This window comes from Seriola dumerili, unplaced genomic scaffold, assembly GCF_002260705.1.
Source record: "Seriola dumerili isolate Sdu_G_001 unplaced genomic scaffold, Sdu_1.0 BDQW01001601.1, whole genome shotgun sequence".
Classification (NCBI taxonomy): Eukaryota; Metazoa; Chordata; class Actinopteri; order Carangiformes; family Carangidae; genus Seriola; species Seriola dumerili.
This window is the reverse complement of record NW_019175856.1, coordinates 11644-22884: the sequence shown is the minus strand read 5'-3', so window position 1 is coordinate 22884 and position 11241 is coordinate 11644. Positions and strand designations below refer to the sequence as shown.

The 11241-nt window shown below is 39.4% G+C and overlaps 2 protein-coding genes across 3 annotated transcripts; both read left to right on the top strand.

Annotated features, from left to right (window-relative positions):
* The first annotated feature begins 601 nt into the window (after positions 1–601).
* LOC111238767 (protein AMBP-like) lies at positions 602–3257 on the top strand. 2 transcript variants are annotated; one of them, XM_022768445.1, is made up of 7 exons: positions 602–876; positions 1352–1497; positions 1607–1654; positions 1823–1983; positions 2108–2209; positions 2533–2582; positions 2683–3257. In XM_022768445.1, the coding sequence occupies exons 1-7, from the start codon at positions 757–759 to the stop codon at positions 2743–2745; spliced, it is 690 nt and encodes a 229-aa protein (XP_022624166.1). In that variant the 5' UTR covers positions 602–756; the 3' UTR covers positions 2746–3257. The 2 variants fall into 2 exon arrangements, with proteins under 2 accessions (XP_022624166.1, XP_022624167.1); XM_022768446.1 differs by having other exon boundaries at positions 608–876; positions 1578–1654; positions 1864–1983.
* A 1532-nt stretch (positions 3258–4789) lies between these two features.
* Positions 4790–9044, top strand: LOC111238766 (protein AMBP-like). The gene is made up of 10 exons (XM_022768444.1): positions 4790–5002; positions 5542–5684; positions 6184–6260; positions 6378–6494; positions 6807–6908; positions 7043–7104; positions 7729–7813; positions 7954–8121; positions 8510–8683; positions 8861–9044. Exons 1-10 carry the CDS (start codon positions 4886–4888, stop codon positions 8884–8886), a joined length of 1071 nt encoding a protein of 356 aa, XP_022624165.1. The 5' UTR covers positions 4790–4885; the 3' UTR covers positions 8887–9044.
* Positions 9045–11241: the final 2197 nt, after the last annotated feature.

Sequence of the window (11241 nt, the reverse complement as noted above, 5' to 3'; positions counted from 1 at the left end):
TGTGTGTGTGTGTGTGTGTGTGTGTGTGTGTGTGTGTGTGTGTGTGTGTGTGTGTGTGTGTGTGTGTGTGTGTGTGTGTAACTCAGTTTGTACTGAGAACCCTCCATCTGCTGTATACTGCAGGAGGTAGTGCTGAGTTGTGTCTTGTGTAAATCAGGCCTGTACTCTAATAGGAACACCAGGGGGCAGAGTTCACCCCTCATCAGTATGTTTCTGCTGTGAACAAGACCTCATAGCTGTATTAACACATTACATAGTGCTGGCTTATGCTCAAGCTGGCTGTGCAACCATATATCATAAAGCCTATAAGACAACAACACTGGCCTGACAGAAAATACTTTTTAACCACCCCCCACCCTCTTCACACCTCATGTCAGAGAACAAACTTTTCTAAAAGAAATCTTTGACTGTACAGCCTCACTGTGGCAGTGCAGCCTTTTCCCTACTATTTATCAGTTGCTAAATTCTGCCATGTATTGATTGGTTGTTTGTTTTAGCTACAGATTCTGAAGTCCAGTCATTCATTGCTGATTAGTTGAACCAACAAACACACAATCACATGGACACACTTTAGTGCACACGCCAAGACACACAAAAGCAGATAAAGATATCATCAGGACTTTTTTTTCTTTTTTCTTTTTTTTGCAGTGTTGTAGAGAATTTTGAAAAACTCACATTCTCACTGTGGCAGTTTGACGCAGTGCAGCAGCAGCAGGAGCAGTGCAGGAGGGACTGGTTGGTGAGAGACACAGCAGGATGCAGAGAGCAGTGATTCTGGTTTCTGTGCTGGTCCTGGGATCAGCCTGGACCCTCCAGGGGGCCCATGTGCTCCCAGAATCTCTTACCCTCACACAGGAGAACTTTAATCTGAGCCAGGTGAGTGGCTCACACACAAGTTTTTTTTAATTTCATTTATTTGTGAGACAAAAAACACTCTTCTTAAAATGTCTGGTGTCATCTTTCTTTCTCTTCCTTCCTCCTTCTTTTAGTCATGTGGTCAGTAATTCTTTCCTAACTTACCAGCTGCCACTTTTCTCTCTCTGTTTTTTATTAGTCAAAATGTAGTTATTAAACTAGTCAAAATGATAGTATCCAATCTTGTCTTCTGACTGGGTAATCCTTTTTGTCTCCTCCAATTCAACTGAAAATGATCTTTTTGAAATGTTTGAAAGTTTTTTGAAATTATCAGATTTTGTTCCAGTTGCACATTAGAGTACAAGTATAAACTGTAAACAATAGCACTGTCCTTAACAGAATGCTGTCATGGGCGCATACCCTTCCATATGCTAATGGTTTCTATAATATTGTATTTCTTTCTAATGTGCAGTGAATATTTGCATTCACCTTGCAGTTCATGGGGCAGTGGTACGAGCTGGCAGTGGTTTCTACCTGTCCTCACTACATGAAGCGCAAGAGGGGAAACCCCGTCATTGTTGCACTGGAGCTACAACATGTTGCTTCTGAGAGCAACTTCACCATGACGGCCACTAGTTTCAGGTCAGACTCACATCCACACCAGCGCACACACAATCTGAAACGTGTTAAACTCAGTGTAACCTGTGCATGTGTGTGTGTAGGAATGACTCATGTAAGCAGACGTTCACAGATTATGCTTTGACCAACACTCCAGGACGATTCTTCCACCATATTGCCAGTATGTTTCTCAGCTTCTTTCATCTCTCCGTCCTTTTTGTTTGTTTGTTGTAAATCTAATTGTGCATTCTGTCCACACATTTCACACCACATTAACAAGGATTTTTTTTCAATGTTAAACTAAAATGCCACAGACTTGGTACATCAGCCACTAATATGTTGTTCACAGATCTGCCACGCAGCATATTGGCAACACTTTCCTTTCCACAGGGTTTGGAGCAGATGTTCATACCTACGTGGTTCATTCCAATTATGATGAGTATGCAATGATGCTTCTGCTGAGCACTGAGAAACCATCAGGAAACGAAACCACCACAGCCAAGCTTTATAGTGCGTGACCATTCTTGAATCTATCAAAATGACAATTTGTTGTAGTTGTGCTTTTGAAATGTGTTTCACGTTTTTCATTGGATGTACAGATCAGTGTGTGTGATAGAAATTCTGCCTTCTTCAGGTCGAACAATGGATGTGACTCCTGCGGTGATGGACAACTACAAAACATTGGTGAGACAACTTGGAATGACTGATGGCGCTATCATCATGAATCAGAACAAAGGTACATTTGTTTTTATGTTTGCTCTGTCTTGCTGTGACATTACTGTTACTATTTTGTCTTTTTTCCCAGCAGGCTGTAGACTTTTCCCGGCCCACATATTTTGACTTGTCATAGCAGGAAAAGCATAGGTGAAGCAATTACAATAACAATAGCTGAATTAATTTTTGGTGTGATTGGGAGGTCACATTCACAATAGACATGAAAATTGCATTCGGTTTGAAATGCAAATTACATTTTCTGTGGCTTTTCTTTGACACAAAGGGACCAATGTTGTCTTCATGAAAAACATAAACACCCTCTCCCATCTCTTCCCATCTTCCCAGGCGAGTGTGTTCCAGGTGATCCGGAGACAGAGCCAACTACTCAGCCTCAGGTACACACCAGACATGACATGATGCATACTGAAGCCACAGATCTGTGTCTGTAATGAGAATGAGCATTCACCAGCTGTGTCTTGTGAATCTATCCTTCAGATTTCTGTTGCCAAGAGGTTGAAGAGAAAGGTGGTGCCAGCTGTGAACTCTGGCAATTTTTAACCACATGGACAAATGATTCGTTATTTAATGGTCACGTCACTATAAACTCTAGTGTTTACTGTTTGTATCAAATTTTCTTCAGAATTGTACGCTCACTCAGTCTCCCACGGGTCACATACGGTAGCCCATGGGAGCAGTAATGTACACCTGTAAACTAATACTTAAAAATACTACAGGGTCCTTTTTGTCCCCGTCTATGTATTCAAGGTGAGGATAAGGAGAAGTTAATATATATTAATAAATGTATGTTTACTGTAAGACTGCACAAGGTGAGAGGTCATGTGGACAAACTGAAGAGGAGGGTCATCACACAAACACTCACAAGACAATCACGTTGTCACATCTTCAATGGGAAAAACAACTGTTACTGTCACTGGTACTGGTTTCCTACAAATGCAGTGCAAATTGTATGAATATGTTTCTATATCATTGTTTCATTGTGATATTGCATTTTTCATATATATGAAATGTATTAATCTAAATTAATTTGTAATAAAATGATTCAGTGTTTATTTGAGTGCATTTGACTTTTCAGTGCTACAGCACATGAAGCCAATACTACCCTCGTACTGCAACGTTTGACTGAGCCTCACCTCATTTTCAAACATGTGTAGTAAGTTAAAGATAATCAAAGATAGAGAGAAAGGCAGGAATATGGAGTCCTAAGGGGCTGACATACCATTAAGGTTTCTTTTCATAATTAGTAATTTATTGCTTGTCTGGTACCTGTAGTAATTTCACTTCATCTCCCCATAAAGCTTCTGTCTATCTGCTGAATGAAGTGCTCGTATTTTCTGCTGTTTATTGTGACATAACATTATGTTGTTTCTCAGTGCCTTGCTTGCTTTCTAGATATAAGTAATAAATTAAAGTAGAATACTAAAATCAATTTATTATTTAGATTCATTGGTTAGTTAACATTCTTATACCAAATAATATCGGATGAAAAGCAATAGTCCAGGTTGGTGAAGAAAAGCATGTATGTTCTTAAATGCTTGTACATAAGAGTTTCCTGTAAGTCCTGTTCTCATATTTTATATCTCAGTCATAATTGAACCCACAGACATACACAAACCCACTAACTCACTTAGGGATCTTAGAAATAAGACATTTCTCCAGAACTTCCCTGGGAATCATCATGTTTTTCTACAGTGATTCAGTGACAGTTGTCTTTACATCCACAGGTACATTACAAGCAGGAACTGCTGATATCTAATTTGGCATGTTTTTAATGGTGCCAGTTTGTAAAAATGTGAACAATGTTTGGGGTTAAATAAAACAGGGCTCAAGTTGTAGCTCACAGCTTAACCCACTGACTCAATGGCAGCTTGGTACTTCTCGTTTACATCTCCCAAAGCATTATGGGAGCTGTAGTTCCAAAATGTAGAACAACTTGTAATGAGTGATGGCGCTATCATCATGAATCAGAACAAAGGTACATTTGTTTTTATGTTTGCTCTGTCTTGCTGTGACATTACTGTTATTATTTTGTCTTTTTCCCAGCAGGCTGTAGACTTTTCCCGGCCCACATATTTTGACTTGTCATAGCAGGAAAAGCATAGGTTAAGCAATTACAATAACAATAGCTGCATTCATTTTTTGGTGTGAGTGGGAGGTCACATTCACAATAGACATGAAAATTGCATTTGGTTTGAAATGTAGAATGTAGTTCCAAAATGTAGAAACGGGATTGGGTTGGGATATGGACCCTGCGCCACAGATTAAACCACATACTTGTATTTGACAAGATAAAAGCCCCATCCAGCATAGGGAAATTTGCAATATAAACTTCACATGTACAGGATGAAATATCAGGTAGTTGTTATTCATTTGTATGTCAGGTTAAGACAGGTATTGATTTGTTGACGTTGCTAAACCTGAAGTCCAATGTTTAAATGGTCAGCTGCCCAGACAAGTCAGGTCACACAGAGCGAGACAGAGACAAGTAGAACTTTGCTCTCTTACTTGTTTGTTATTTACTCGGCTGTGGGAGTGTGTACATGCAAGGGCCGCAGCACACATATAACAGGTCAATGCCCCGTCCCCCCTTTGAAGAGGTGAGAGCAGGTAGCCCTTTCCTGGGTTTCAGTGTCTTAGGCTTTAGTCCTCTCAGAGACGAGTGAGCAGACAGGCTGATAGGATGCAGAAAGTGATTCTGGTTCCCCTGCTGGTCCTGGGATGGACCTGGACCCTTGAGGGGCTCCTTGTTCTCCCAGAACCTCTCTATGCCACACAGGAGAACTTTGACTTGGCTCAGGTGAGTGGTTGAGTCCTGCAATCTTATGTTTTATTTTTCCTCCTATATTTGCGTAATAATCTGTCACTTTAAATTTATAGATTTAGTATATTAAGATTAAACGCAGAGGTGTAGAAATTTACTTCTGTACATCCTTTGTATTCTCTTTTCTATCGTTTTCTTTCTATTGTTAGATTGACATTCTACAGGCAGTGGAAACCTTCATATCATAATGACCTCAAAATACATTAAACCAAATTTTTATGCATTAAATGGTTGAAAACTTTAAAGCAGTGCCTCTCTTAAGTATTAAATTAAATTTCAACAAATTCAACATGGTTTCCATTGGGAAGGCTGTAGTGAGCCGTGTGCATTACTGGTCTCAGCATTGCAAAAGAAATGCCTTAAACAACATCTTCATTTTTTAGCAACAATTTTTATGTATTTTGTCTATATATATATACTGAACCAGCAGTACTGTACCAAATTCAGGTTTAGGTTTTATGTGTGTTATGTACAGTATATATTATCCAGTATATTATGGCTTCTCTTCCTAACAGTTTTTGGGAACTTGGCATGATGTTGCCATTGCAAGTACATGTCCCTATATGCAGCGTCACCGGGGAGATGCAGCCATTGGTAAGCTGGTTCTGCAAAGAGGCACCAGCGAAGACAAACTCAAGATGAAACGAACTGTACTCAGGTTTGTAAAAGCATATGTATGACAGAAACACACAGAGGCACACAGATGGAAAACATTTTTTGAAAGTTGCAGTTGCTCATTAGACACATTAAAATAATACAAATCTGTAAAAAAAAAGAAAAAAAGAAAAAAGAAAAAAAATGAAAGAAAAAATACATACATGCAATTATTGCTATATAAAATGTTTTTGGGAATTAGCTAATGCAAAATTGACAGAAATTAGAGGGGAAAAAATGTAAATAACAAATGTATCTACGTATTATATAAATGATGCACAGACTGAGGCTGTCAGTGGTTTGTCGAGATTACATCAACATCTCAGTGCAACAGTCAAAATAAAGAGTCTAAAATCTGAGGTTGATCTCATCTGGTATATTTTGTACATTTAGTCAGATTTAGTTGGATGGATGATGACGTAAAAGAGGAAGTGTGTGTGTGTGTGTGTGTGTGTGTGTGTGTGTGTGTGTGTGTGTGTGTGTGTGTGTGTGTGTGTGTGTAGACATGGGACATGCAAGGAGATCTCTGGGGATTACGAGTTAACCACCACACCAGGACGATTCTTCTACCATATTGAGAGTATGTATCTCTGTCAGTCTCCCTCTCTATAACCTTGCAGCTCTGTCTCTGTCTCTGTCTCTGCAGTCTCTGTCTATCTGTGACTCCCTCACTGTCCCTGTGCTGTCCTTCCTGCAGGGTATGGGTCAGACGTGGATGCCTACGTGGTTCACACAAACTACAATGAGTACGCAATAGTGATAATGAGCAAACAGAAATCATCAAGGGAGAAGAGCATCTCATTGAAGCTTTATAGTAAGTGCACACTCTCCATGGATTTTTTTTCCTATTGTTTTATTTTGAAAAGCAGTCTTAACTGATGATTTCTTTGTAGGTGTTTCAGCAGCATTTCAACCAAAATACTGCTGAATAAAACACAAAACAAAATCAAACAAGTATATTTTTTATTTCTGTTGCCTGTATAATTAGTTTTTATTTACTTTATTCAAGTCTTAGGATTTACCCTAATTCATCGTAAGATAGACCAAATGAATAAAAAACTTACACTGTACTAAAATTTGAGTTTACTGTGCGTCAGTTTCAAATAAATGACTCTGTCCCGTTCAGGTCGGACTATGGCTGTAAGACCCACTGTGCTGGAGGACTTCAAAACACTGGTCAGACAAGAGGGAATGAGCGACGACACTATTATCATTAAGCAGGACAAAGGTAATGGAGAGAGGAGACAGATGAAACACTTTAATTTTTTCTTGCAGCATAAAAACATGAACACAAGAATGACACATTAAGAAAAATTGAAGATGTTAAAAGAGTCTAAATGTTTTCATTGAATTTCTGTGCAGGTGACTGTGTTCCTGGAGAGGTAGTGGCAGAACCATCAGCTCAGCCTCAGCCTGAGCCTCGGGTACTAAAAATACATCATCTGATTTATATTGTTTTATTATGCATCATCTGTATTTTTAATAATTGGTTGAAGTTCTAGTGAAGTTTTATTCTCCTTGTTGAGTACAGTCAAATACAAATCCCCCTCAAAAGCAATATATTACTCAAAAGTACATTTAATGCTGGTCATAATAATTCTGATTGAAAACTGGAGAAATTGAAAATGGATTTCATGTTACGGTAACGTGCCCTGTTCAGATGACCATGAGAAATTACATTTTCTTTTAAAGGTATAAAATCAACAAGACAAACTAAACAAAAGAAGTATTAGTAACAGAATGTACAGCATACACTGAAGTAAAAGTGCATGTCATAAAAAGTATTGTGAAAAGTTTAAATGAATGTGGACAATGCATTTTAGTATTGTTCCATTAATATGGGCATATAGAATTCTACTTGTAATACTACTACTACTTCTACTTAATGTAATGCTGCAACAACAGAATATTATTATATAATATTGTGTATATTAGTAGCAATATAGCTTCAATATAACACTGGAACAGGGAGTTATGGAATTGTTTAAAATGACAATATTAAGGAGAATGTGTGACTTTGTATCCCTGACTGACTCTGTGTGATGTAGCGGGTGAGGAGAACTTTGATCCCTGTTATGGTTGCTGCAGAGGAGGAGGGTTCTGCTGATGATTTACCTCTTTTCAATGGAACCGGTATGATAATTAATGATAAATGTACAGTGTATCACAGTCATGAAAATGAGCATGTGCTGAATGAGAAATCAGATATCTTGATTCGGATGTTGTAACCTTCGAACTACTTTTTTCTTATGCCACTCACCCCCCTTCTGTAGTGGCTTGTCAATCAGAACCAGATACGGGACCATGTTTTGGGATGCACCAGCGTTACTACTACAACGCCTCCTCATTGAGCTGTGCAATCTTTAAGTATGGAGGGTGTTTGGGCAACCAGAACAACTTTCAGAGTGAGAGAGAGTGTCTGCAGAGATGTCGCACTGAGGGTGAGGGCTGAAACACAAAACACAATATCTGCATATGGGATGATATGAAATACATAGATCAATATTTTTATCCATTTCTAGTTTATTATGTGAATGTATTTATTTTAATTTTGTTTGCTTTTGAGCCACTTTCTTCCACATTTCGAGAAGCCATTTTCTTACAACTAATTGCTGGCAATTTGGTGGGAAAAGAATGTACACTTCCCTTCAGCTAACTTCTATCCTCATGAATAACAGCATGAAAACAGAAAAAGGTACATCCATGGGCCAGAATTAAGTAACACTGCCCATCATGATGCTCATGTGTGGACTGGAAATACATATATGTATGTATAACAATGGAAATACATAAAAAAAATATCAGCACTGCTCTGTTCTGTCTCTCCAGCTGTGTGCCGTCTGCCCTTGGCAGCCGAACCCTGCACAGGTCAGCCACCCATCTGGTCCTTTGACTCCACCATGGGTCTCTGTGTGCCCTACAAACAGGGTTTCTGCCAGACCAACGCCAACAAGTTCTACAGCAAGGCTGAGTGTGAGGAGTACTGCGGGGTGGTTAAAGATGGTGAGATAATGCAGACACACAGAGAGTGCAAATAGAAACACACACGCATCTCGTTGACCTAGCCCATGGAAACGCCACAGACTCAGTTGAAGAAAGAGAATTCAACACACTGAGATAACTTCTGGTACCACAAAGGTACCACAACATATGATGTAATGTCCTTTTGCTCTTTTACAGACGGAGAGCTCCTGAATACAAACTGAGTGACATGATGTGCTCTTCTGAACTTATAATACACTAATGCAGCATGAACCAGCATCACAGAAGGTGCACAGTAAAGAAACATGAATTTGTCTCAGCACTCACAAAATATGAGAAGTTATATCACAACAGATCACCAATAAAACACGTCATTACTCTGTTTGGCTGGTGTTTTTATTGTTTATTGAATTGTTAATAGGCTTCTGCTCATGTAGTTGCTCTATAAATATATGCAAATGAGACCAGACAAAAATCTGGGCTTTCTTCCTTTTCACATTCACATAAGGGTTACCAGTTATACGCTCTCACTACGCTCTTACCACTGACCGACCGCAGCATTATAGAGCTTTATCAGAGTAAACCAGTGGAGGTTGTTGGTTGTATCTGCTGTAAATCTGCTGTATCTTAAATACTGAGTGACAATGTTTCCATTTCACAAACAAAATGAATATAACTATTCATACATAGCCCTCATAACATATAAGGTATGAAATATTTCCTTATTTGGTGTAATAACGGTGCCTTAAGGTCATTCTGTATTTTGCTCCTCTCATCAAACCTGGTTTATGGCAAAGGAAAAAGTTTCCACTTCAAAACCTTTGTGCTCAGTTTTATAGGGTCAAAGGAAATAAAAAAAAATGATGTGTGTTATATTTACACATACACTAGTGTGAACAGTGCGGAAATAAAATCAGTCTCAGACTCTGTCATCTACCGGGCCAACCCACTTTCTATACACAGTCTTTGGATCCTACTGATTTCCTATATGTTGGTATAACCAGGAGGGGGCAATATTTCTCCATTTAAAGAGGATTCACGTGTGTGACACAATTTCAATCACACACACACACTCACATTTCTACAGTAAATGACACAAACAGTACACAACAGAGGCTCCCTCATTCCTGTGTCATTGGGGCTTCTCAGTCTACTTTAACTGTCTCCACACTGTTTGTTTGTTTTTTGTTTTGTTTTTTTTTACAGCAAATGAGTCTAAAGTGCTGAAAAATCACTACATAACCTCCACACTACTTGCTCTATCACTATCGCTCACTCTCTCTCTCTCTCTCCTGCAAAGGAGCCAGGTTTCCTGCTCTTAGTTCCCAGAGTTCCCGGCTGCTGGCAGTAGAATGCTGGGAATATCCGGAGAGGAAGGGGAAGTGACATCACAGTGGTGACCTTCCGTACCAGGCCATATCACCTGGTGCTGCAGGGAGGAGAGCTACCAAACAAGTGCAAACACACACACACACACACACACACACACACACACACTAACACACACACACACACACACACACACACACACACACACACACACACACACATCAGAGCCACATACAGGACTTCTCTCATTTTTAACACACACACATGCATGCACATAACTAAGCGAAACTTATTGACACACTCGGACCCCTCAGTTTGCCCTCAGTTTTCTTTCCAGGAGAACAGAAAGAGTGAGAGAGGAAAACCTTTTAGCAAGGTTCCCACGAAGAGAGAGAGGAAGCGATAACTTCAATTGGTCATGCACAAAACTTTCCAGTACCTTTGCATAGACAGGCTGAACTAACCACATATTTGACAGGAAAATTCCCACCACATTTCAGCGGGTTCATCACTTCAGCTGATGAGCTGTCTGTCTTACAAGATGTTTGCCAGCCTGTATGCTTTTCTTGCTGACTGACCATTTGAGTTGGTCGGTATTATTCATTTCAACTGCACAAAATGCAGTCACCTGCACAGTGTTCCGGACTGGATTGGTTAACAAGTTAGAAAGAAAGGGGAAGAGAAAGAAGAAGAGTTTTATTTTAAGATTCAAGACTATTAGGAGGACAACCGCCGCCACCCCCCCCACACACACACACACACACACACATACACACACACACACCCACCCCCCACCCCTCCTCCCTCACTGCACACAATACCCTCCCTACTGTCCATACAAAGCTGAAGGCATCCACATTGTCCACCATCCTCTTAGCTAGAACTTTATCAGCCCTTTTACTACTACTTTAACATCTGATCAGGGTCCCCACTGCCCATAGGCTGGGATTACTTCATTTAGCAGTTGGAAATAAGAAATGAATGAGGGTGTGGACATTTTATTATTTTATTATGTACTGTCAACAATTAAAGCAACACAAACCGTGAGTTGGGGCCCCTTATCACATTTCAGATGTGTATGACTTGTTAGCAGCTCCACAAAAACTGATTTCCCCACTCAACTTCTTACATGGTTTATTTAAATAATTAATATTTTATCCTTTTTCTTCCTTCCTGCCCCATTAATCATCTCACAACCCCTCAGATTTATCCTGTGACCCTTTAGAACAATAATAATAATAATAATAGTA